General features: G+C 41.7%; 1 protein-coding gene across 2 annotated transcripts; it reads left to right on the forward strand.

The window, feature by feature from the left end:
* Positions 1-294: 294 nt before the first annotated feature.
* bms1 (BMS1 ribosome biogenesis factor) lies at positions 295-24,439 on the forward strand. 2 transcript variants are annotated; one of them, XM_026177555.1, is made up of 23 exons: positions 295-450; positions 12,174-12,389; positions 12,477-12,667; positions 12,971-13,050; positions 13,999-14,187; positions 14,286-14,428; positions 16,847-16,968; positions 17,062-17,255; positions 17,366-17,508; positions 17,714-18,210; positions 18,305-18,406; positions 18,695-18,846; positions 18,934-19,015; positions 19,185-19,264; positions 20,085-20,273; positions 20,348-20,536; positions 20,982-21,162; positions 21,676-21,734; positions 21,852-21,974; positions 22,221-22,368; positions 22,621-22,796; positions 23,383-23,544; positions 23,843-24,439. In XM_026177555.1, the coding sequence occupies exons 2-23, from the start codon at positions 12,217-12,219 to the stop codon at positions 24,068-24,070; spliced, it is 3,603 nt and encodes a 1,200-aa protein (XP_026033340.1). In that variant the 5' UTR covers positions 295-450; positions 12,174-12,216; the 3' UTR covers positions 24,071-24,439. The 2 variants fall into 2 exon arrangements, with proteins under 2 accessions (XP_026033340.1, XP_026033339.1); XM_026177554.1 differs by lacking the exon at positions 295-450 and adding an exon at positions 10,962-11,081.
* Positions 24,440-27,462: the final 3,023 nt, after the last annotated feature.

Genomic DNA, 27,462 nt, shown 5'->3' on the forward strand with positions numbered 1-27,462 from the left:
AGCCAGAAATCTAAACCTTGTGCACGCTGTGATGGACCGAGCAGTGAAGGAAACTTAGGCACAGGTTAAAGTCCAAAAAATGATTTTTTTATTTAACCCAAAAAACATAATTGGTTAACTCATGCAAAAAGAATCAAAATCTTGGGCCCATAAAAGAGGTCAAACTAACAAAACTCTACTCAAAGTTAACACCACAACTGATAACTCAAACAAACTGACCTAACTTAATGAGACAAAGGGGAAACTTAAATAGTGGCTGATCAGCCCACAAAAACAGGAAAAGGGCTAAAACACACAAAACCTAACTAAACCAAACATAATGAACTCCAATTCCCCCCCATGGTCCCGAGTTATGGCGTGAACCAATTTGTAGCCTTCCTTTAAAGCTCGCTCCGCCCCTTTTCCACCTCTTGGCTCCTTAATCAAGGGACTGGAACAGCTGCAACTAAGGTAACTCAGAAAACAAAAGATTAATCATACATAACAGTGTAAACTAAAATGTGCGCACTTATTTTAGAATGCAGCGTTATGTGGATATGTGAATGAATTCTAAACCAAAACCAGTTATTTATTGTCCTGTAAATAAATTCCTATATTTAAAGAAAGAAATGTGAATGCAATGTTACTTATAAGCCTCTACACTAACATGGTGGGTATTACCACTGTGTGGCTGTAAGTGCAGCCATCACACACGCATAGAAAGATGGGTTCTCAGACTGCAACCATATGACTTTAAAGTAGTGCACATTGCGGGAAAGCAAAACATTGCGGATTCACTGTCAAGACTGCTGGCTGACACCACGTCAAAAGAGACACATAAGCATGAATCTGAAGAATACGTGAGATTTGTTGCAGTTAATGCTACTCCAAAAGCACTCACAACAAGAGAGGTTGAAGAAGCCTCTGCTACAGACTCAGAATTAACAGAAGTGCGAAGAGCTATTGAAAATGGACACTTTGAAAAATGCAAAACATATGCACCCATTGCAAATGAACTGTGTCATCGGCTACATAGTTTTGCGGGGAACTCGCATTGTATTGCCAGAAAACCTCAGAGCTCAAGCACTGTCACTAGCTCATGAAGGACATTTAGGAATTGTTGGAACCAAACAGCATCTTAGAACAAACGTTTGGTGGCCAGGGATGGACAAAGCTGCAGAAAAGTTTTGTAAAGCTTGTCACGGATGTCAAATAGTAGCCAGACCAGATCCACCTGAACCACTGAGAAACACACTTTTACCAGATGGACCATGGCAAGATGTGGCGGTAGACTTACTGGGACCGCTACCTTCGAACCACTCAATACTTGTACTGATAGATTACTACAGTCGGTACTATGAGTATGATGTAATGTCATCTACAACTGCTGAAAAAGTCATTGACTCTATTGACTGTATATTTAGCAGACATGGGCTACCAGTTACAATCAAATCTGATAACGGCCCACAGTTCAAATCTGAGCTGTTCAGAGAATATTGTGAAACTAATGGAATCAAACATATAAGAACTACACCAAAATGGGCTCAAGCAAATGGAGAAGTGGAACGGCAAAATGCATCATTGATGAAAAGAATCAGGATCGCACAAGCCGAAGGACTTGACTGGAAACGAGAGCTAAGAAAATATGTAACAGTGTATCGCAGCATTGAACATCCAACCACGGGCAAAAGTCCAGCAGAACTACTGTTCAACCGCAAAATGAGAGGAAAGTTACCGAACATCAGTGAGGCAAAAACAACGGAGTTGGACGTGCGTGACAGAGACGCTGAACAGAAAGGAAAATCAAAGATTTATGCTGATGAACGAAGGGGAGCTGAGTATTCAAAAGTTGACTCGGGAGACACAGTGCTGGTTCAACAAGACAAAGTGGACAAGTTTACAACACCATTCAACGCAACACCACACAAAGTTGTAAGCAGAACTGGAAACCAAGTCATTATTGAATCACCAACAGGAGCTCGCTATCACCGGAATACCACACATGTGAAGAAATACGAGACGAATGAGACCAGAGAAGGACACTATGACACAATACCTGAAAGGGAGGAAGGTGAAACACCCACAAAGACTGACACCTTCACTCCAACACCACAAGAGGGCTCCCAGGGGCCAGAGAGACCAAGTAGATCACAGAGGGCTAAAAAGATACCCGAGAGGTTTCGTGATTTTGTGGTGAAATGAACTATAATATGTTAAGGTGAAGAGGTAACTTAAAGTTGGCAAGTTTCAAGTTCATATGTGTATTTTGACATGTATATATTGAAAAAAGAAAGGTACATGTGTGGTGAGACAGTTAGATTATATACTTGTTAGAAAGTAAGACAAGAAGAATGTTCAGTGTTGAAAAAAAAAAAAAAAAAAAGACATCAAAGTTATTACAACTAAAGTTTGAGTCTAAGGAAAAGGGGGATGTCATGTATTGATATGGCTATGTCTTAAGGTGATGACCTTTGAACCGGATGTTGTTGTCGGAAGGAAGCCCCGTTAAGTGGCTAGTTGTAAGATGGACAGTGTTCAATAAAGCAACATAAAGACCGTGCTTTATGTCCTGATTCAATTCAGAGTGCTCTGCCTAATTTAGTAATAAGGTGAGCATACAACAATAGTGTTTACGCCCTTTTTGCACTGATTCTGAAGCTGCAGGTTTTATCTCTCTCCAAACAATATTGACCGAACCAGCAGCAAAAGAAGCAGCAAACTACGCTTCACAAAAACATCGTCATGACTTCACTCTGACTTTTTCTGTTTTGCTTCCACCAGGATAAAAATCACACTTCATGTAGAGCTCTCTCTCTCTCTCTCTCTCTCTGTCTGTAGTTTCCCGTCTAAAAATCTGTTTTCTACATTATTCGCTTGCTTATTGCACAAGTTGTTTATGGAATATGGAAATGTACTGATGCATGATCTGAATTATAATATTTCTGACTGTCTGAGGCAAAATTTCCCCGATTCCAATCAAATCGAATCGAACTGAATTGAATTGAATCGAATCGATTCGGGACCTTGTGAATCGGAATCAAATCGATTCTAGAAATCAGTGATGATACCCAGCCCTAACTTCAATAGTGGACCAGATAATGTCAGACTTCCACCAGAATAGTGTAACCGGTGATACGAGCACCAAATTTGGCACAATTGTGGACGTTTGTATACTTATTAATTTTGCATGATTAGCCACATGAAAATGTTGCCATTTTTCAAAATAGCAGCCGTTATAAACCATGAAAAATTAGTTTTTGCATTTAATTGGAATGTAATTTACATATTTTCATCATCTTGGTGTTAGTTTGTATGTTATGAAGCATACTGATATATAATTGTTGCTATTCACGATAACCTACAAGTGATTTATTTTGTACTTTCATCACATTATTATGTTAGTAGTTCTAGTCACCCCCGCAAAGGAGGTTCTGTTTTTGGTAGCGTTTGTGAGCGTGCCATGCTGTATGTAAACACGATAGCTCAAAGTTTTAAATGAGTTCTGATAAAACTTTGTTTACTTGACCTCGCTGTCCACTCCTACTGTCATGAGGTGCTGGCAGGCAGGGAGTGGATCTGTAATGCAGGACTCAGCAAACAGAGATCAAACTGAAAATCACACGTTTATTGCTGATGAAAAACAAAAGCAAAACTACACTTGAGCATGGAAGAATAGGCAAATAACTACAAACTGACAACAACATGCTAAGCTAAGCAACAGACAAACACAACACCCACAATGAACGAGAACATCACATCAAACAGGAGACTGATTACTGGAGTGGAAACACATGGGAACACAGCTGAACAAAAGCATAACTAACGACACAGGAACCCCAAACCTGAACATCACTCACACTAGGAAGGAGACTATCAAACAAAACAGGAAGTAACACTAACACACAAACAGACTTGGACTAAGACATGTGAACTTGACCCTGGGACAGGGGATAAGGGGACATAATGTGACTAGGGCTATATTTTCATAAAATGTCTTATCCTTAATAGTGCTCAAAAAGATACGGCTATATGGGGAATGTAAATATCACATTATATCATGCATATCAAAACCTCTAATCTCAGTTTTTAAATTTCACATCTGCTTTTCTTTCAAGTTGACCCCAAAATGTGTCTTTTACTGCAATATAAACTTGTTAAAATATGTTTAAAGAGAACAAAGAAAAGAAAATGAATATATACAAAATACAATACTATTCCCTGTACAGTAATTACTGCCCCGAGAGTGAGTTGCCTTGGTAAAGGTTTGCACTCTCAGAGTACTTCTTGTTTATTGCATGTGGTTACCTGTTTATACACCTCCTGTAGTGCATGGAGTGTATGAGCTGGTAGAGCTGGTGCCTTTGTTTCAGCATGTCCTATCACCCATAGCTGCATGCCAGTGTGGATGCAACCATGAGTGCAGGGCAGAATGCTATTGACATTGACTTGCTTGCACTGCACTGTGCAGCTGCACTTGTAATTTGCAGTGAACACTGACTTGCTTCCACTGGTGCATTTCCTCCATTTTGTTTCCTGCCGTTCTATTAATGAAATGTTTTTGTTTCTTGCAACAATCTGTTGATCGGTTAAAAAGCAAATGTCTACACATAACAAAGCTCACTGAATATTATTTTCAAAATAATATAATTAATCTGCGTATATATTCTACAGTTAGGTGCTATGAGAATATGTGCTCTTTTATGTTGTTTTGGTGGACATCTTAAAAAATGGCCAACATCTTGACTTTTCAAATGGTTAATCAAGTACATTTTGAAAGTGTAAGCGGGTAAAATAAGTACTAAACAGGCAGGTCAAGTAAATATATTTCTCACCAGATGTTCACAACAACCTATCCAATCCACAAAACCATACAAATCAAACCATATATGTCCATAAAGTCTTTGTGGTTCCCATTTGCCCGTGGGATTCCCAGGTACTTGTAGCTGTCCTCGATGTCTGCGATGTTGCCGTCTGGTAGTTCGATCCCATCAGTTCTGACTACCTTCCCTCTCTTCGTTACCATCTGGCTACACCACTCCAGTCCAAACAACATTCTGATACCTTTGCTGTAGATCACAGGTGTCAAACTCCAGGCCTCGAGGGCCCCTGTCCTGCAGGTTTTATATGTGTCCTTGATCCAACGCAGGGGATTTAAATGGCTAAATTACCTCCTCAACATGTCTTGAAGTTCTCCAGAAACCTGGTAATGAACTAATCATTTGATTCAGGTGTGTTCACCCAGGGTGTTATCTAAAATCCTCGAGGCCTGGAGTTCGACACCCCTGCTGTAGATCCTGGTGGTGTGGATCAGTGAATCAAAAGGCGTGACCAAGGGCTGAGGACTTTGAAAACACAATGCCTGCTCAGCAGGACCAGCCAAGTGCTCGTCAGAAACGGGGTGTTTTAGGTTTAGTTATGGGGGTTTTTCTTCTCAGTGCTTATTGGTGTTTGTTTTTCTTTGTGTGTAAAATGTTTGGGTCAAACCACTACAAAGGTTACCCTCCTGTCTCTTTGTGTTTAGGTCAGTTTGTGAGTTAAGTTGTGTCTATGCTGTTTAGTTAACTTTCTGGAAGCCACTTTTTGAGAAGAGTTATATTTAGTCTCTTTGGCCCACTAATTATATTTTGAACTTAGTTTTTTGGACTTTTTTGGGCGGTAAAATTTTTTGAAAGCCCATTTTGAAGACATTTTTCCCTCATAGGCACCCTGAACCAAAACAGCTAGCACAGCTTTCTGCAGCACCATGCAGTGCCCTCTGGTATGCACCTGTATTGGTCAGGGGTTCATCCTACTGCAAGATAATGATCCAAAACTTATGCCAGAACTTCCTCGGGAAAAAAGAACAAGAACAAGCTTGAAAACATGGAGTGTTGAGCACAGTCTCCAGACTTAAACCCCACCGAGCTGGTTTGGGATGAACTGGACAGAAGAATGAAAGCAAAACAACCTACAAGTGACACACATTAAACTGCAGCATTTTCAATTTTAAAAAATGGAAAAATTGGGGTGTTCTACAACTTTTGATTTTTTTTTCTTGGGTTTTTTTGTTTTGGTTTTTTTAACAGTCATGGTGGCCACCTGGAGCAAAAATGTCAGGGCCCATTTTTTGTCCCAGTCCAGTTGTGGTCATGTTTGATTATTAGGTTTTGGTTGCCTGGCACCAAAAACATTTCAGTTACTGAAGGTAAACCTGAAGCCTGGAAGGCCTAGCAGAGCACCTTAAAGTAGAAAATACTGAATTTAGTCAACTCCATTTCAGATGGTCACTTACTGCAAAGGATTTTAATCCAAGTATTATAATAATTCTTAGATTTAAATTATTTGTTTGTCCAACTATTTTTGAGCTCCTAAAAACTGAGGACTATTTATGAAAATGGCTCTAATTCATATTACAATATTTTTAAACCCTCTTGAAATAAAGCTGAAGTCAGCACTTCAACTACATTTTTTATTTAAAAAGCATTATGCTGGTGTTCAGAGGTAAAATAACAAAACTTGTGCCATTGTTCAAATACTTATGGACCTTTCAGGCTATAGATAGTGTCGTGCCACTTTATTTATTCATTTATTTTACAATAACTGAGCTGATTGCGTCACTAATATTAAAAGACAGAAAATTTCAAATTGTGATTAAAAAAATACAACTATAAGAAATGCTCGTGATGCATCTATGGTGGACCGCTCCAGGCCATATCCACATCATTGTGTCAGGTTAGGTTGAGGGTTACATGCCAGATGAAATCATTTTGATGCTGCTAAATTAGGATCAAGGTGAAAATGGATCATCCAAATGACAACAAGCACTTGATGGTAAAGAGAGGAAGTTCAAAGGCCGCTCCGGGTTTATTGGACTCTTCACATCATGTTGCTAATGATAATAATCCTGATGATGACGAGTGCTTGTAACAGTAAGATTTGACATTAAAGGACTGGATTCAGGTCAGCCTCATTGAACACTAGAAAAACGGCAGCTTCCTGTACCTACTTCACTAGTACAACAGTTTTATTTGTTCCTGTGTCTTGTCTATTAGGCTGGCAATATTTCAGCCCTCTCTGATTGTTGTAGTCACAGTGTGCCATACTGCTTTGGAAAATAATCTGTCTGTTGGCACCATCAAGTGTGAGATCTTTGCTACTGCTCAGGTAACAGCAAATTCTGTCCTATTAATGTGTGTAACACAAACGTTACACTGTTAAAAAAAACATCGTGAAAAAACGGTAATATTCTGGCAGCTGGGGCGCCAAAATACTACCGTAAAATAACAGAAAATAACTTCCTCATAAAAATACAGTTATTTCCAGTAATGAAAGTAGAGTTTGTTGAGCTAATTTTACATGGGATTCTGCCTTTTCCAAGTGCTTTTAGACATCAAATTAGGAACATTTTAACGTGATCAAACAATGAAATTACCTGTAAACAAGGTCAATGAATGTGGCAATATGAATCATAATGCGTAAATGTACAGAAATATACAGTTAACAGTTGGTTTAAATAATAATGGATTGCATTCCCTGGGACAGACTGACAAGTTGTTTTCATGTGCTACGTGCAGAGATGTTTTTTTCTGTTCTCAAACTGATCTCCCTGTTGGAGCTCAGTCTGGGGGGAGTGATTTTTGTTATCCTTATCTTTCCTCATGTGGTGCATTTTCCATTGTTATACCTCCTTCCCCATGTGATGTTTTGTGTAATGTATGTATGATCGGAGGGTAAGATGGCGCCGCCATTGCGTGCAATAGGTCGGCAGGTTTATGAAATTTCCCCCTGTGGGAGTAATAAAGGTATATCAAATCAAATCCATAGCATTACATTTGAATTCAACAGTTCGATCTTTCAAATAACGCACAGATATTTGTGAGATCATGATACATTTGTGAATGTATTTTAACATCTAAATATGCATATGTACAGACAGACACAGTTAATAATCATGAAAATGATGTTTTATTACATTACAGTGATTTAACGTTAATTTACATTTGAAATGTGAAATCAGTCTATTTACGTAACTTTAATGATGTTCTAGAAGAACAGAACAAAACTGTGAAATGCAGTAAAATACTTTTATATTAGGATGTTTTCAGTGCAGCCGCGACCTTGTGGTTGTTAGTTCACATTCATTGGCCGATGCTTAGCGTCATGTTATTATGTGTCCCAACATCCAATGGCATGTCACATTGTTTTCATGGCCACACCCTCACCCCAGGTGCAGAGGCCAATTCCTACCTCTACATTTATTTTTTGAAATATATAATTAGCACAGCGTGGCCGTGCAAAGTTTTATATGTTTTTTTAGTTTTTATTCCTATTAATTATATTTTCACTTGTTACCTCTGAATTATTGAATCAGACCTAGATGACATGAAATTTTCAGCACAATTATAATTCAAATACTCCTTTAATTATTGATTATTCTCATTAATTTTCAATCATTTTATATATTTTTCCATAGTATTACATTTGAATTTAACAGATCATTCTCTCACATAACAAACAAATATTTGTGAAATTATGATAAATTTCTGAATGTATTTTTACAATCTGAATATGCACAAAAAAATATATTTACAAAACAAGTAAATTGTGTTTTATTATATATATATATATATATATATATATATATATATATATATATATATATATATAATTGATATTCTAGAAAGACAGTACAAAACTGTAAAATATACAGTAAGATACTTTGACATTACTATTTTTTGGAACAGTGTACTATTTTTTAAGCACACTAGTTGTTCAACAATACAACACTAAGTTTACCTGGCAGCTGCTGTGAGTGCTGCTGGTGCAGAAGAAAGAAACTCTAGTATTGATAAATTGTATAAAATATGATGAGTAACATTTAGAAAGAAACTATAAGAACAAATAGTTAAATAGCAGAATTTTTGACTGTGCAGTTAGTTCGAGCACATTTTCATGATCCTAGGATCCTCTTTACCTCCTGATCTTACATGGAGCAAAGGCTTCTCATGTCCCTCTCTTTTTTTGACCAGTTACTTCCCTTCTATATTTGCCCCCTGATCACCTGCATCTTATTTCAAAATCTGAGAAAAATAAAGAGTATTTTGACTTATCGTATCTTCCTACTGGTGTTTTTGTATTGATGTTTTTTTGCTTATTTAACATGTGTTTTCCTCCCATCATTGTCCTTTATCTTTTAAGGAGTACTTATAATACATATGGGTGGAGCAGTGGTTAGCACAGTTGCCTCCTGGTACTCCAGCATCCACCCACAGTCCAAAGACATGCAGTTAGTGGGGTTAGGTCATTGATAATTTGATCCACAATGGATTAAATTCGTGTTCCCTCAAAACTCTACACACAACACTCCATAATGACAAAGTGAAAAACCTTTGCTTGAAATTCTTGCAAATATATTAAACATAAAAAACAAAAACGTTATATGCTAAGTCTTTTTAAGTCGGAATCTGATTTTTCCTATTCCTCGCTGCAGAACCTGTCAAGCTTCATCAGGTTGGATGAGGAGTGTTGGTACACAGCTGTTTTCACATGTTCATTTGGGTTCAACTCTGGGGTCCAACCAGGGCACTCGAGGACATTCACAACATCGACCTGAACCCATTCCTTTGTTAAACTGGTCGTGTGCTTAGGGTCATTGTCATGTTGGAAGACTAACCTTCAACCCTTTCTGAGATCCAGAGCACTTTGGAGTAGGTGGCTGTAGCTCAGGAGGTAGAGCAGGTCATCTGCTCTCCATTACATCCATCAGAGTATGAATGTGTATGAATGTTAGTTAGAAAGCACTGCAAAAGCATGTGCTCCAGGAGAGTAGAAAAGCGCTATATAAGAATCAGTCCATTTACCATCGTCGAGGACATCTCTGTACATCGCTCCATTCATCTTTTCCTTGACCCTGACTGATCTCCCAGTGCCTGCTGCCAAAAAAAAGGTTCAGATTCTGTTCAGTTCAGAAAATGTTGTATCTCGTGGTCTGAGAGGGGGGCTATCATGTCCCTTTTACTGGGTAGTGGCTTCTCTCCCTCCACTCTACTATGCAGGTCTGATTGGTGGAGTGCTGCAGAAATGGTTGCCCATCTGGAGGGTTCTCCTTTCTCCACAGAGCAATGCTGGAGTTCTGTTGGACTATCCATCAGGTACCTGTTCATCTCCCTTACTAAGGCCAGCTCTAAGAGCCGTGGTGCTTTCAAACTTCTTCCATTCATGGATAATGGAGATCACTGTGTGCACTGGGACCTTGAGTGCTGCAAAATTATTTCTGTATGGGTCCTTATATAGACAGGGAGGTGCGTTTCCAATCAGTCATCGACTGAATTTGCTAATTTCATGTATAATTATTTTATCATGACTCAAGCGTGTGAGCATATCTGGCAAAATAATGTCCTTGTCAGAGACAGAAGGTAGTTACAGATGTGTCGCCTTATCAGGTAATAGATGAAAATATTCTTACCTGTGCTAATTCAGGCCAAATATACGGTATGTTATGACATTTGGACCACATCCAGCACAAACTCCACTTGGCTTATGACTACACCATTTGCCAGTGTCTTACCTGACCTGTAATTGTCTAACGTGGCCCCAGTTAAGCCCAAATGTTCTAAATGTTGTGTTGATGCAGGCTGACGTGACTGTTGACATGATTGCGGCATTAAAACTGTTAAATGTGATGTGAATTAATTAGTAATTTGGAATTTACTTGTGTTAGTGTAATTATATTGAAGTTGTGTTAATGAACACATTCCAGTCGTGAGGAAGACAGTTGCTAAACTTGGCTAACTATAAACCCCAGAGGTGGTACTCACTGCAGAGCTGCTCGTGTCCTGGAGGAGCTCACCTCTTAATCCTGATATTACGCTTACCAAAATAATTTTGGCTTTAAATCTCCATCAGTATACTTAGTACGGAGAGAACCGCCAGCAGGAGGCGCCAATGTACGGAGACTTGTAGCCGCTCACCGTGCGGAACCTTTCCCGTCTGTTTTTGTTTGCACCCGTTTGGCTAGAACGTGACTCTTTCATATACTTCCGGGCCGGAGGTCACAGTTCACACGTGAAAACGAAGAAAAGCGGGTGTTAACGTGGAGTGGATTACAACTGGTTTAATTTAAGGTAGTAGCACTTGTGCTTTGTATTTCTCCCGCACATTTCATATAAACACGCAGGTTTAGCAGAGACGCCGGCCGCAGTGTTTGGTCCTCCAGGCTGACAGACATGTTTTCAACAAAGGCAAATTCCGCTCACAGAGCGAACCTGTCGGCTTGTAAAGTACCTGAGTCATATCGGTTTTCTCAAGGAAGTATCCCACTGGATGGAGGCAGGGGTTGTCTTTGTAGTGTCGCTTTTTGAGGGGACATTTTCCATATCTTAGACAAACTGGGTCCTTCTGATGTTGTGGCTTCTGTTAATATTAGAGCCAAAATGTGTATTAGTGTCCTCTCGCGTTTTCCAACATGGATTTTAAAACAGCACGAGGATTTATGAATGCCTTTGTGTATCTAGAGAAAGTGTTTGCTTCTGAGAGGAACTGTGGAGGAAGATGAAGAGCTGAGGAAGCCAGCTCTAGGTGACTGGGAGTGTGTGTGTGTGTGTGTGTGTGTGTGTGTGTGTGTGTGTGTGTGTGTGTGTGTGTTAATACTTGGAGTACAGTCAACTACTCCTGTGTGTATTAAGTCTGTTTATTTGTGAAAATATACTTAAGTAAAAAGTGTAAATAATGAGGTGAAATTTAATTCAGTTGACTGAAGTTCTGTGGTTCAGTAGAGGTAAACATACATGTTTATTTGAATGTTATATCACTTTATACCTGCTTCTCCACTAAAATTCATCCCAGAAACAAATATTTCCTGTAAAAGTTAATACATGATGCATAATGAAGGTGATGAATATCAAGTCTTTTGACTCCACGAAATTTGGCTGAAAGGTTTAGTTATGTGGGGGAAAATCCTAAGATGTGATCATTTTGAATGCTCGAATAAAAGCAAAGGGTCAACTAATATATCATAGATTCCTTGTATTGTATTATGCCGTGTCATAACTGTCCTAAGTATCATGAAAAAGCAAAAGAGTTGTACATACATGTCATATAACTGAAAAATCAAATCAAAATGTTTTCATATTAATTCATATTAATTCTTTTTTTCGTCACGTTGATGACGCCTGTCCATACCTATAAATTGAGTGGAACCTGTTCTCTGTCCACAGATTCCAGTCAAACTGCATGTGAACAGTGTGTGTAGTAGACAGGATGGATGGGAAAGTTAAGAAGCAGAAGCAGCATCAGCAGAAGCACAGTGGCCCAAAGGCAGAGAAGAAGAAGCTAAAGAAACAAAATGGCTCAACAGAGGAGGATGAACGCAAACGCAACCCCAAAGCATTTGCAGTTCAATCTGCGGTCCGCATGGCCAAAACCTTCCACAGGTCAGTGTTGTGCATTAGATAATAAGATGAGTCAAGTTCATGTCTTCAGACTGTGTTGGTGTTTATTTTTGTTTGTTCCTCAAAAAGGGCCCAGGACATAAAAACCAAAAAACACCACGTGCCTGTTGTAGACCGGACTCCCCTGGAACCGCCTCCAATTGTGATTGTCGTTGTTGGCCCCCCTAAGGTCGGGAAAAGCACCCTGATCCGCTGCCTGATCAAAAACTTCACCCGGCAGAAGCTCACAGACATATGTGGACCTGTAACTATCGTTTCTGGTGAGCGCCCAACTCCTGAAACACAAACTTAAACCTGACACAACACAGTCAGACAAGTACTGAACACACCTCCACTGCTAGAGTCCAGTGATGGTGTGCTGTGCACCACTGCATCCGTAGAAAGTGTAATCGCGGCTTTAGCACAACCTTCATTAAAACTTCAGCAAAGGGCCTTAAAAGAGGTTTTGGCCTTGGTGAAACAATAAATACACAGTAACAAATCTTTTTGTATGCGTCCATAATGTTACTTTATTTATTTGTATGTGTGCGTTTATGTTAATTGGTTATTTTGTGCTGCTCCAGGCAAGAAGCGTCGGCTGACTTTCATGGAGTGTAACAATGACATAAACTCAATGATCGACCTTGCAAAGGTGGCTGACCTGGTAAGTGTTTCAAAAGAGTAAACTGATACGTTAAATCTGCCTTTATTGGGTGAGAAAAACACGAATGTCATAACTCGCCAACAAATGGGGGGTCGGCCGTGGCTGCAGAGGTCGATCGGCTCATTTATTAATCAGAAAGCTGGTGTTTCGCTCCTGTGATGCTCCAATCTGCACACCAAAGATAGTGTTTCCAATGAATCCAGTGTTAGTTTCAATGGTGACTAATATGAAAAACCATGTAGCTCAATAAATAACTACAGTATCACTGAACAAAAGGTAACCTCTGCAAAATGAAGAGCTCAATAAATGAAATTCTAAATATGATTCAATAAACAGCTTAAATCTAAAACAGATAAAGGTGCTGTGATGTGAGATGTCCTCGTGTTAGCAGTGCTGACATAGATGGTAAAGAGAGTGCTGAGCTACAGCTGTGGTCACACGTTTACAGATACTCGTTAATGTTGTGGTCATTCTGGGCTTTTAAATATTTCTTTGAACTGTTCTGTGGAAATAACTGGAATAATAATACAGCATACGTTTCATTTTAGATTGTTTCTGATCTACACGGGCTCATATACAGCTATCAGTGCTATTGCACCAAGTGGATGGAAAAATGAAGGCAAACGACGTCCCGATTCTTTAACTTCACAGCAAATCAAAAACTAGACGCGCATCAAAACTGGTTTTGAAATGGGAAGCATGCTAATGCTGAGCTTCTGCCCCCTCAGAGCTCCAGCTGCTACCCTAAGGAGGATTGGGGGCTCTGGTTAAAAGCCAGGTCCACAACCCTTTGTGTGTTGGAGACTATCCAACATAAACTTGCACACCCAGTTTATAAAATAACAGTTCAAAGAAGTTATTAAAAATGAGCAGGACATTCGTGACTTCTGACTGGAAGTTGTAAAATGAATAAAACGATAGAAATGCTTTGCTTCCTTTTGTCTCCAGGTTTTGATGCTGATTGATGCCAGCTTTGGCTTTGAGATGGAGACGTTTGAGTTTCTCAATATCTGTCAAGTACACGGTTTCCCTCGTATCATGGGCGTGCTGACTCATCTGGATGCATTCAAGAACAACAAGACTCTGAGAAAGACAAAGAAAAACCTCAAACATCGCTTCTGGACTGAGGTGTACCAGGTAAACCCACGTCTGTACTCCTGGAAAAAAGTTGCACATTGATGTAAAACCTTGTATGCCTGTGACAACATTGTGACCTGTTGTGCCTCAACCACCAGGGGGCCAAACTGTTTTATCTGTCTGGCATGGTGTATGGTGAGTATCAGAACCAGGAGGTGAAGAACCTCGGCCGCTTCATCTCCGTCATGAAGTTTCGTCCTCTGGTGTGGCAGACATCCCATCCCTACATCCTGGCTGACCGGTGAGTGCTTACGACTGTTCAGTTGTCTGTAGCTTCCTTAATGCTCAGCCTAAAGTCGTGTTTGTACCAGTAACTCAAACTTGGTAAATACACATGATTGCATTAAGATGGAGCCGTACATTTTCATTTACAAGGTGCTGAAGAATCATTCAGTCTAACGTTAACGACAAGCTTTCTGCAGAGGTGATCTGGTGAGACACCTTCCACATATTATCAGAGAACAGGGGTTACAAGAGTAAAGGTTTCTCAGTGTTTTGCTCTACAGATGCGCACACTCCCAGTTTGCCACATAAGCTAATCTGAAATACTGACTGTTAATGTAGGAGGACAGTGTTTCACTGATGCAAGAGCAAGCAACAGCATCATCTTCATCTTAGAATTCAAATGGTGGCTGAGAAACTGCCTCTAATACCAGGGATGACTCCCACAGAGGGACACGCTTAGCTGTGAGCCTCCTTTGACCAAGTAACAGACTAGAAGGTGTCGACTCACACGGCGTGCTGAAATGGCTCAGAGAGCACTGAGATGCATTTTGCATTTAAAAGGGTGCACGCAGAGCCCGGTCAGTGGGGCTTCCTGCTCCCTCACAAGAAGTAAATCAGTCACTGAGCATCCTCTCAGGCAGACAGTTGAGCTTGTAGTCCAAACCTGGCCCTGTGCACCAGGCAGCTGTGGTAGAACAGTTTGTATGCTAATCGTCACCGGATTAACCAATGCCTGTACTCCACCAGTCAAGCACCACCTAATGTGTGTGGTACTGTTACAACAAAGCAGCAAAGAGTGTCACGGTGGCATTTGTATGCGACACGAACAAACAAACACAACGAAGGATGGCGTTGAGGCGATGATATACCAGCTGCTCAACGTGTAGCTTGTTGTTGGACCAGTGTTTTTTAATCCGGTCTGGTCAGCCGTGCAGTCAGAGTGATGATCTGAGTGCTGCTAAACACAGTTTGCTTTTCCCTGACGTGCTCTGTGGGCTCCTTTGGTTCATGTGCTGCTTCTGTTTATTGAATATTTTTTATCAGGGTTGTTTCAGGTGTTAAATTATATGTAATATAGTAAAGTATGACTATGTGTAAGCTGAGGCAGGAGGGGGTGTAGTAGGAAATGCACAATGTATCACACACTGCTGCACCTGTAAGGAAAAAACAAAAGGAATGGAGAAAGGTGTGTGTGTGTGTGTGTGTGTGTGTGTGTGTGTGTGTGTGTGCGCGCGTGCGTGTGCGTGTCTGTGTGTGTGTGTGCGTGCGTGCGTGAGAGAAAGAGAGAGAGAGACTTTGTCACTTGCAAATGAAGGCCACACATCACTGCAACATCTGTGCGCCCATCCCAGCCATAGAAGGCAGGATGGGGCGCCTACGTACGGTTGGGCGATTGTACGAATTTATCAACGATAGGCTGAGCCTTTCACTTTAACACCGTCAACGCATCACCTGAGGACGCCTCGGACAGAACCAAATGGAGAAACCTTTGCCGAAGAGCGGACCCTGCACCAGCGGCAACAACGCCAGGATGAAGAAGAAGGCTGAACCTTTCACTGATCGTTTTTACAAGAGCGATTTATTGATTTATTTGCTGTGAGTAAGTTTGCTAACAGCGCCATTTTAACGGCGCCATCTCCCAGCTGTGATTCATTTACTCAAACTCATAAAGGAAGGAGAGGCAGCAGCCTCTGTTCAGAAAAATACACTAACCGTGTTTACAGGCCGTTCCAGTGTTTATCTGTCTGACACTCGACCAAACAACAGATACAAAGTTAAACAAAAAGCAAGCTAAAAAATCCAAATGTTTCCTCCAGCGAGCATAAAAAAATCTCCCACGTAACGTTAAGTCTTTTGTGAGCTTTGGCGTGTCTCAAATAAATAAATAATCCAAGAAGTAGCTTTAAACAAACAAGAAAGGAAGGTAAAATATTCCCTCCAAGTGAAACGTCTGAGTTCTAAACGCACAAATCAGTCCGTGCATGATTACGGTGCTCTGCCCATCAGAGCGTCTACGCCTGCACGAATATGTCGCCCATCGTCATTTATTGAACTGACATTTGTTGGTTGGAAAATTTCTACATATCGCCCAACCTTAGCCTACGAGAACCAGAGACAACAGGCAGCTGACGCCGCCACAGGCCGGCCACCCCAGCACGAGCCCAGGCAGCCAACCCAAACCTCCTTGACCATGACCGACAGGAGCCAAGGCTCAGCAATACACACAGACCTAACCCTAACCCCCCCAAAGACCCTCACAGCTTTGAAAACAGGCCGAGTGTGTCATGGTTCAGAAGGTTATTAAGAAGGTTACCGTGTTGGTTTATCAAAGATGATCACATTTAGTGTGTGTACATGTTTAAAGAGATGTTTCTTTAAGCGACTGTTTGGGGTTTTGTGAACTCAGTCTTTGCTCTTGTCTTACTCTCCTCAGTATTGAGGACTTGACCGACCCCGAGAGGCTCAGAACAGACCCCAAGTGTGATCGGACTGTGTCCTTGTATGGCTACCTCAGAGGGACACATTTGAAAAACAAAGGCCAGGTCCATATACCAGGTACACAGACGGAGCGCTTTGCAGCAGACTGACAGTATGAAACAAAGCCATGAAAGCACTGGAGTGATGTGCTGTGTGTTGTCCCGTCTGTAGGTGTAGGAGACTTTCAGATGTCAGACGTCAACTTCCTGCCAGACCCGTGTCCGCTGCCTGGTACTCAGAAGAAGAGGGCCTTGAATGAGAAGGAGCGTCTGCTCTACGCACCCATGGCCGGGGTCGGAGGGGTCGTGTATGACAAAGATGCCGTTTACATCGACCTCCCAGCCAACCACGTCAAACAGCTGCAGGTATTCCCGAGATGGCAGTGTGTAGCTTGCATCTAAACGGTGTGAAGTGCATTTGTAAAATGTTGGCCCAGGATTCAAGGGTTGAAGTAATGCTTCGAACCCTGTTGCAGGAGGAAGTGCGGCCTACCACAGAGCTGGTCCAGTCCCTCATAGAAACACATGTCACTCTAGACGCCAAGATGGCTGCCAGTAAGGTCTCGCTCTTCAGTGGCTCTGCTGGCCTGGACCCCACAGACATCAGCGAGCAGAGTGGGTAAGACATCACAAAGTTCTCCATGACAGCTGTAAGTGTGGTGATGCAGTGTGAGCCGGAGCTATCAGCTAGCTGGCTAACAAGCCATGTTCATAAACCGTACAGGTACAACACAGACACACACGTCTGCTGAGGCGCACAAAGTAACAGGCGATCGATTGTTTGAAAAAGATTGTGTAACAGATATTTGTCCTGTTTGTGTTAGAGTGCAGGAGGGACTTCGAGAGATACATGTCTGGGATGCACACACACAAACACAGAGGAGGAAGGTGGTCTTCACTGGGTTGGAGGAGGAGGAGGATGACGTTAGTGGGTCCAGCAGTGATGAGGATGATGATGGCAGTGACCAGGAGAACCAGGAAGAGGAAGATGATTTGTCCACATTTCTCAAAGAGGTGAGAGATAAATCTGAAAAAGCCACCAAAGGCAGCACTCCCCCGGTAAAGAAACGGAAGCTGGAGGAGATGCAAGGAGAGGAGGAGGTGATCGCAGAGGCACCAGCGTTTGCAGACAGCGAGGATGAGCTGGAGAGGGGCGAGGCGGACAGCGAAGGAGAAGGCGAGGCCGAGAGAGCCGGAGACTCTGGGCACTGTTCTAAAGAGTCAGAGGAAGACAGTGATGATGAGGAGGATGGAGATGAAGACGATGAGTCGATGGAAGAGGAGATTGGTGCCGATGACAGTGATGAAGAGGAGGAGCAGGGTAAGTACCATTCAGGTTTATTTACATTTAGTTTATGTTCAATTTTATGCTAAAAAACAAACTGTTGTCCTTCCTGGTTGTGATCTGTCTGTAGGGACGTTCAAGTGGAAGGAGGGCCTGCAGCAGAAAGCATCAGCAGCATTTCTGCGGCATCAGGAAGCTGCCCCCAACCTGAGGAAGCTGGTTTATGGTTCAGGTATCCTGTTTGTTTCATCAGTAACAACCAATAATGTTTGTGTAGGACAGGTATAAAACAAACAAACTCACACTTCACTGGATTCATCAGGATTAAATTATTTTTCATGAAAATTAATTTCTGATCATTGATCATTGACGCCAGCGTTAGTTACTGTTGCCATTGGCCCGGTGAAGCATGGTAATGTTGACAGTAGGTCATCAGTCCTCCATAACTACTCAGCGATATGTTTGCATCACATACGCGAGGATGTGATCTTGACAAGCGCTGCTGATCCTTGTTTTGCAGTGGTGGAGGCGGAAGATTCTGAGGAGGAGGAGGAGGAGCTTGGCGGACTGTTTCGAGTTAATCGCCCGCAGAAAAGCAAAAAAGTTCAGGCCGACGCTTTAGACTGCTCCCATTTCAACCCCGACATTTCCCACAATTGGGAATTAGAAGAGGTCCGGTATTTTCCAACAGAACTCCGACTCAAGAGCAGCTGATGTTGTCAAGAATATTAGAATAAGTCGGTCTGTTTTCTTTTTCAGATGTTGAACTCAATCAGGGATTGTTTTGTGACGGGTCAATGGGAGGAAGGCCAGGATGCTGCAACGCTGCTCAAAGAAGACGGTAAGAGTTCAGGGGGAGGAGCGTTTTGTTCGCTGTATTCAGAGCTGGTCGAAAACACCTGAGTTCAGTTATGTGCAGTAGTAATGTGACAGTGACTGATTACAAAGACTTTCAGCTAAGAGTAGATTTGTCACCATGCATCATAAGTACTCTGTTCTCTTATATGTAGAGGAGCTCTACGGTGACTTTGAAGATTTGGAAACAGGAAAAGTTCACAAAGGCACGACTGGGGAGCAGGATCAGGCCGAGGTACGTGACTCAGAATACAGCGTGGTATCAATGTGGTGGATGGGAATGAAAAATAATCAGCAACACTTACTTAATCTGGGCAGACACTGCGTTTTCTTTCAGTCGCGTTATTCAGCTTCTGCTCAAACTGCACGATTGACTCGCAGGGGTTAGAAGTTAGTAGGTCACGATGCAGGGTCACACTATACGGCTCTGATCGACCTGAGTGCTCACACTGAGCCTCCGTAACATGAAGGTTATAACAGAAATTCTGTCGCTCGCTCTCTGTCTTTCACTCACACAGACACACCACCACCATCAACTTTGCTAAATTGCTAATGAAAAACATGATCAAGCAGCTGTGACTGAGCAGCAATGTAGATCCAACTATTTCCACGGTTGTTGTGGTCGTGATGATTCTGTGAGGCCACATCGAAAAGGCTCGGATGAGCTTTCCAAAGTTCTACAGGTTGTGCCTCCATCGCTTGTGTCCAGATCACACGCTGCACCGCCGTGCTGCGCCGTCTTTTTCACCGACATGTGTTTGCGCGTGCACAGCGTGAGCAGCGACAGCCTCACGACCAAGCGATTGATGATGGGGAGCTGGTCGTGAGGTGTTAATCGCTCCTCGTTACCCCACGTATACTACACGATGAAGGCCAAACTCAGACCGATCACCAAAGCGGTCGCACGGCTGAAAAATCGGCTCAAAATGAGCCAAAAATCGCAGAGTGTAAGCCCAGCATTACTGAGTACGCCCGGGGGGGGGGCACATATCTACAAACCCATCCCAAAAATGTAACAAAGGTTATTTGTCACGCACACTTTTTTTTACCATTAGAAAAGTGAAAGTGATGAAGATGAAACTGACGATGAAGACCAACAGGTGAAGATGGATGATGAGGAGGTGCAGAAGAACAAGCGCCTTGAAAAGAAACGCAGACTGAAGGAGCGCTTCGACACGGAGTACGACGATGGTGACGCCACGTACTTCGACGATCTGAAGGAGGAGATGCAGAAGCAGGCGGAGGTAGACTGTCCATCAGTCTGACGTTCACATTTAAGACTCTGTTTATGTCTCATATTCTTCCACTGTTTGTTCAGCTGAACAGAGCTGAGTTTGAAGACATGGACGATGAGTCGAGAGTGCAGTATGAAGGCTTCCGGCCAGGGATGTACGTCCGATTAGAAATTTCCTCCTTACCCTGTGAGTTTGTAACGAACTTTGACCCACATTACCCCGTCATCATCGGAGGCCTGGGAACCAGTGAAGGCAATGTAGGATACCTGCAGGTATGTGCTACATTTGCACTTTTCAAAGGTTCTTAATGAAATAAGAATAGAATGATTATTCTTAAAAATATCTGTATATGAATCCATAAATTGTATACATCTTAAAATGTTTTCTTTTGCTTTTTATTAGAGCACAAAACACCTGAAAACATGTAAACAAAGCAGACCCTAAAAAGAAAACAAAAAGAAATGTTCCCGTCCTTTCCAGCCAGCAATCTGTGCAAAGGGAAGAGACCTGATCAAATAAGAGGAACAACAAAGAAGAGAACAAAAGTTCTGCTGTAAAATAAAAATGTAGGGAGTAAAAACATAGTGAAGTACAGATACCTGAAAGTTCTACTTAAGTGCACTAATGAAGTATTTGTACTTTGTTACTTCCCACATCTGTAAATACCCTTATTAAGATATAATGGTTAAATAAGATGTTGTACTCTGTGTATGTCAGATGCGCCTGAAGAAGCACCGCTGGTATGAGCGGATCCTGAAGACACGGGACCCCCTGATCCTGTCCTTGGGTTGGCGCCGCTTCCAGACCATCCCTCTCTATCATATTGAGGATCACAATGGACGCCACCGCCTGCTTAAATACACACCGCAACACATGCACTGTGGAGCCTCGATCTGGGGTGAGCTGCATTCAGAGCATGACTGCGGTTTACACGCAGATTTCACTCTGCGTGTCTCAACTACACTTTGAATGGCTTCACACGATACGTTTATTCAGGCTTCTAATGAGAGTAAGACTTCAGGAAGTAGAAGCACATACCTAACACCAGTTCCAAAAATGTTTGGATGCTGCGTACAGTTTAAATTCAAACTAAATCCAGAGATTTGCTCATTTTAATCACAATAAAAAAAGAAAACGTGTTTTCCTCGTCTCTACAGTGCTAATCATGGCCTGATATTTGTCTTCAAGTGGTTCATTTTCTCAGGTTGAACATGTGATATGTTGAGAATAAAATGTGGGTTTATGACTTTTACATGTCATTGCAGCTGTGGTAGCTTACACTGAACGTTTAGTATTTAAGTCTGTTGCAGTATAGCTCTGTGTACACAGGTGCGTCTCAGTGTGTGTCAAAGTTTACGTCTCTGCGATGTTTACATTGATGAAATAAATTCTAACCTTTGTTTCTCTGCAGGTCCCATCACTCCACAGGGCACCGGCTTTCTGGCTGTTCAGTCAGTATCAGGAGTTAAAGTGAGTGTTTACCTGGAGACAGAGGCTTGTTAGTGTACTTTTGTAAGGTGGCATCAATTCTTTTAATGTAAAGTACTCTCATTGAATCTCAAAGTCCTGTTTTGTGTTTCTGTGAAGGCTAATTTCCGCATTGCAGCCACAGGAGTCGTCCTGGACCTGGATAAATCAGTCACTATTGTGAAGAAGCTCAAACTAATTGGTTACCCTTATAAGATCTTCCAAAACACCTGCTTCATCAAGGTACGCTACATCTGAAGCTCACTTTATGTCAGCATGTAAATAGACTAATTACCTAAAAACACTTAGAGAAACATCATTTACTGGGTCACCAAAGAGTCGATAAGCAAAGTCAGTGGAAGACGCTCGTCACTGTTTACTCCGTGTGTAGCTGTAGGAGGAAGCATGTTCATGTTTGTGCTGTTCGTTTAAAAGGCAGGAGATGAAGGTGATTGTGTAATGCTGACGGTTTGCTCCCTCTCTCCACAGGGCATGTTTAACACGGTGCTGGAGGTGGCTAAATTTGAAGGTGCTTCTATACGAACGGTGTCGGGGGTCAGAGGTCAGATAAAGAAGGCGCTGTCGACTCCTCCGGGAGCTTTCAGAGCCACGTTTGAGGACCGCCTGCTTATGAGTGGTGACTGTTTTTGCTGACTTTACTGTTAGTTTATAAATACTATGTGTCCCTGCAGCTCTTACATTGTATTAAGGCTTTAAACCAGTTAAACCCTCCTATAGGAAGGACAAAGAGTTGTTGCCAGTTCCTAGGAAATAAAAATAATGCAGATTATAATCTCGTAAATTGATCAAATCCAAATGATTAATTAACTTATGTTTCAGTGATGTGTGTCTACCACTCCGTGTCTTAGTGTCGGTGTTTGTTCTGCAGATATTGTGTTCCTGCGCTCCTGGTATCCAGTCAGTATTCCTCAGCTTTACAACCCCGTCACCTCACTGCTGCTGCCTGTTGGCCAGAAGGACAGCTGGTCGGGCATGAGGACCGTGGGGCAGCTCAAACATGACCTGGGAGTCCGTAACAAGCCCAGCATTGACTCGCTGTACAAGGTAGACTCAGCCTGATGACCACTCTAAAGTGCACAAGTGAAGAACAGATAGAAACAGAGATCTGCTCCCTGAAACACTGAAACTGCAACCCTGTTTCCCAGGAAGTGCTGGGATCACCGTATCACGTTTAAATGAAGAGGGAAGCATTTAGAGGCTTTATTTAACTGATAATCGTACAAAAAACAAACAAAGCATCAATGTTGAAGGTTCCACTCTTTTCCACCTGAGGACCGTGGCCTCAGACTTGGAGGTGCTATTTCAGTGTGCCAGTGTGCCTTTGAATATGAAACTAATAGAACTGCAATAAGACGTAAAAAGCTCAAACTGTCCTTTTAATGAAGAGAGCACAACATTTGTGATCAGATCAGTTTGTTGTTGAATTGTTTTGCATCACAGAAAAGGTAAACGTGACACTTGTTCAGAAATATATATGAACTGTAGAGGAATCTGTAGTATGCAAACCTTTGCTCTTTAACTGTTCGGTGATGTGTGAACCAGTACCAAATCCTGGCTGTGTAGTGTTTGTCATTGTCATCATCTCTTCTGTCTTTGTGTGTACCCTCACTTGTCATCGTTTACCTTCTAGCCAATAACCCGAGCCCCAAGGCACTTCAACCCACTCCACATCCCCAAGGAGCTGCAGAAGGCCCTCCCCTTTAAAAGCAAACCCAAACTACTGCAACCCAAAGGAAAGGTGCCCAGAGACCTGAAGAGAGCCAGTGTGATACGCGAGCCCCATGAGAGGAAGGTGAGCACAACCTGACTTTACGGTATGAGTGCTGCAGCTCGTTAAGAATTTGTGGTCCCAACACAGTAAGTGATAGTCTTAGTGTAGGTGGAGAGGAAACAGAGCCTAGCTGAATGTCCAGGTTTTCATATATACTGAGAACATGAAGCTGCCAAACCAGAGAGAGCTGTGGTGCCAGATTAATCACTGATCTGACAGCGTTGCAATGATTGACAGAAACGATGCAGCACAACACCCAGTTTGTTCAGGATGACCCTGTGCTAACTGATCTTTGCTTTGACTTTTCGTGTTGTGGCAGGTGGCGGAGCTGCTACGAGCTCTGAGCACAGTGCATCACTACAAGAAGAAGGTGGCCCAGAGAGCACATCATGCCAAACATAAAGAGTTCCTCCAGCAAAAGGAGAAAGACGAAGAAGCCAAGATGAAGAGAATGAAAGACGCACGAAAAAAACTGTACCGCATCATGGGCCAGAAGGATCAGAAGAAGCAGAGGTCGAGTCTAAAGGGGACACCACAAGATGACTGACTGTTTAGAGCCACGAGGACCTTATCCCATCCCTGCAGACTCGAACTGATCTTTGCTTAAATTAAAATTGTATTTTTCTACTGTACTCATTGAAAAGCCTAATGTACAGGATAGATCATAAAACAAAGATAATAACAAAAACTGCAGCTCCTGGTGGAGCGCTCAGTCATTCTCTCTGTAGGACACACAGCAACTTAACAAAGGATAATTTCAACAATAAGCTCTTTGTTTTCCTTATTGCTTCTCTTCAAAGTTTGGTAGATCAGATGTGCATTACTTCAGAAATTATACAAGAACAATATCTTAAACAAATGTCTTTTTCTGGGGTTGTTACAGTGAAATAAATAAAAACTCACAGCTGAATTTACATTTGAAATGTTGAAGTTGAGTAAAAACCAACGCTCCATAGTGCCACACTATCGTTACAGACTAAGTGGATGTTTAAAGACTTTGGGCGCACATGTGTTTCGTCTTCTTGATTCATTAATCATAAATTTCTTAATTTGTAGAGGCACAAAAATGTAAAATGTCTGCTTGATTATCAGTCTAGCTCTACTCATCATTGTTGAGTCATTTTTTTATTTTGTTTGTGCTACTTTTGAAGCAACATGTGGCTTGTTTATCATTTGCAAGAGGAAATGTGTTTGTATTTACATCCATCTAACAGTGCAGGAGAGGCAGCAGGTAGCTGTGTATGCTGTCCAAAGATTCTTTACAAGTTTACACTGAGAAACATTCTTAAAATATTTGACCCATATGAAGTAGTATCTTTTTCAACCGTTTAAATAAGTCATGTCTGAAGTATGTTCCACATCGTTCACTTGTGAATCACAACATTTAGGAAAACATGGCCCATTCATAACAACCTGGGAGGTTGAGCTTAAAATTATTAACCAATTAAAACAAAGAAAAAACAACGTGGTGCACAAACTCTTCAGATGTCACAGAGCACATGGTGTGCATGACTGTGCTGCCATTAATAAATAACTAAAGACGTGACACACTTAATTTCTTATGAAGCATGAAGACGGAGCGATCTTTATCCAGAAGTGGAAATTATTATTGTGGCCTAAACATCAAAAATTCGAGTGCATGAGGCTGTTAGCTGTGTTGTTGAGCATTAAACTTATTTACAGTGTGTCAGTAAAGGGGAACTTGCACTTCTGGCCCCACGTAGGGCTCGTGGATTTGACAACTTAAGGTTTTGAAAGTGGGGATACGTGCTCCTGGTGAGCATCAGAGTTCTGCTAACAGCTGCCATCTCAGTTCTAAATGTTTTTGGAAGTACGGCTAATGTATAATTCAACCTCTAAGGTACACACAACAAGGCCGGGAAGACGAGGGGATGGTTTACTACGAACTATAAAAACACAATCCTTAATCTTTGATCTTCCTGTCATGGTTGGCTGTGTGGCAGGCAAGCAGAAGTGGTGGGCCCAAAATTGCAGGACTCTTGGAGATGGGAATAAACTGAAAACACAGCTTTATTGCTGGAGGAATGATTCACGAAATAAAACTTACAAAAACAAAACTCTAAACCGAGGTGCTGGAGGACAGGACATTACAAACACACAGCAAGTTGAGGGTACGACGTGACACTGACACAGAGAAACACAGGGCTTAAATACACAGATGGCAGTAATCAAGGGATGAGAGACAGGAGGGGAACACACCTGGGAGAAATCACAGCTGACGAGACAGGGGAAACGTAAACTGAGCACACTCACGTACGACACAGACCTTCACAATAAAAGGCAAGGCAAGTTTATTTGTATAGCACAATTCAACAACAAGGTGATTCAAAGTGCTTTACAGATACATTAGAAACAAAAACAAATAAAAAGCAGGATTTAAAATTGATTAAAACAAGCAAACAAACAAACTAATTAACAAACAAACAAACAAACAACACAGTATATAAAATCAAAACAGATAAAATCAGAACAGTAGATAAAATCAGTAGTTAAATGTAAGTTTTGAAATTTAAGCTTAAAGTGTGGATTTGGTGCTTTATTCAAATGCAGCTGAGAACAGGTGAGTCTTCAACCTGGATTTAAATAAACTGAGTGTTTCAGCTGATCTGAGGCTTTCTGGGAGTTTGTTCCAGATATAAGGAGCATAAAAGCTGAATGCAGCTTCTCCGTGTCTGGTTCTGACTCTGGGAACTGATAAAAGACCGGATCCAGATGACCTGAGGGATCTGGAAGGTTCATACTGGGTCAGGAGGTCACTGATGTATTTTGGTCCTAAACCATTCAGAGCTTTATAGGCCAGCATCAGAACTTTAAAGTCTATCCTCTGACGGACAGGCAGCCAGTGTAAAGACCTCAGAGCTGGACTGATGTGGTCCACTTTTTTGGTCTTAGTGAGGACTCGAGCAGCAGAGTTCTGAATGAGCTGTAGTTGTCTGACTGATTTTTTAGGTAGACCTGTAAAGATGCTGTTACAGTAATCAAGCCTACTAAAGATGAATGCATGGACTAGTTTTTCCAGGTCCTGTTGAGACATCAGATCTTTTATCCTTGATATATTCTTGAGGTGATAGTAAGCTGACTTTGTTATTGTCTTAATGTGTTTTTCTAAGTTTAGGTCTGCATCCATCACTACACCCAAATTTCTCGCCTGGTTTGTGGTTTTTAGATGTATAGATTGAAGTTCTCTGGTGACCTGTAATCGTTTTTCTTTGGCGCCAAAGACTATTACCTCAGTTTTGTTTTTGTTTAGCTGGAGAAAATTGTGGCACAGCCAGTCATTAATTTCCTCAATGCATTTACCAAGAGCCTGTACAGGGCCTCGGTCTCCTGGTGACATTGTGATATATATTTGTGTGTCATCTGCATAGCTGTGATAGTTTATTTTGTTGTTGTTTATAATCTGTGCCAGTGGGAGCATGTAGATGTTAAACAGAAGGGGTCCCAAGATGGAACCTTGGGGAACTCCACATGTGATACTTGTCTGCTCAGATGTGAAGTTACCTATTGATACAAAGTATTTCCTGTTTTCTAAGTATGTTTTGAACCAGTTTAGTACAGTTCCTGAAAGACCTGCCCAGTTCTCCAGTCGTTTGAGTAATATGTTGTGGTCAACTGTATCAAATGCTGCACTGAGATCCAGTAAAACTAGGACTGACATTTTTCCACTGTCTGTATTCAGACATATGTCATTAAACACTTTGGTCAGAGCGGTTTCAGTGCTGTGGTTCTGTCTAAAACCTGACTGGAAGGCATCGTAGCAATTATTCTGTTTTAAGAAGTAACTGAGCTGTTGAGAAACTGCTTTTTCAATGATCTTACTTAAAAACGGGAGATTTGAGATCGGCCTGTAGTTGTTCATTTGTGTCTTGTCAAGATTGTCCTTTTTCAGTATAGGTTTGATTACAGCAGTTTTTAGTG

Source organism: Astatotilapia calliptera, chromosome 8 (genome assembly GCF_900246225.1).
Source record: "Astatotilapia calliptera chromosome 8, fAstCal1.2, whole genome shotgun sequence".
NCBI classification, from domain to species: domain Eukaryota; kingdom Metazoa; phylum Chordata; class Actinopteri; order Cichliformes; family Cichlidae; genus Astatotilapia; species Astatotilapia calliptera.

Coding starts and splice junctions, on each gene's coding strand:
- bms1 (XM_026177555.1), top strand. CDS start 12,217: ATGGATGGGAAAGTTAAGAAGCAGAAGCAGCATCAGCAGAAGCACAGT. Junction 14,188..14,285: donor TCTGGACTGAGGTGTACCAG/GTAAACCCACGT, acceptor CTCAACCACCAG/GGGGCCAAACTGTTTTATCT. Junction 16,969..17,061: donor AGGCCAGGTCCATATACCAG/GTACACAGACGG, acceptor TCCCGTCTGTAG/GTGTAGGAGACTTTCAGATG.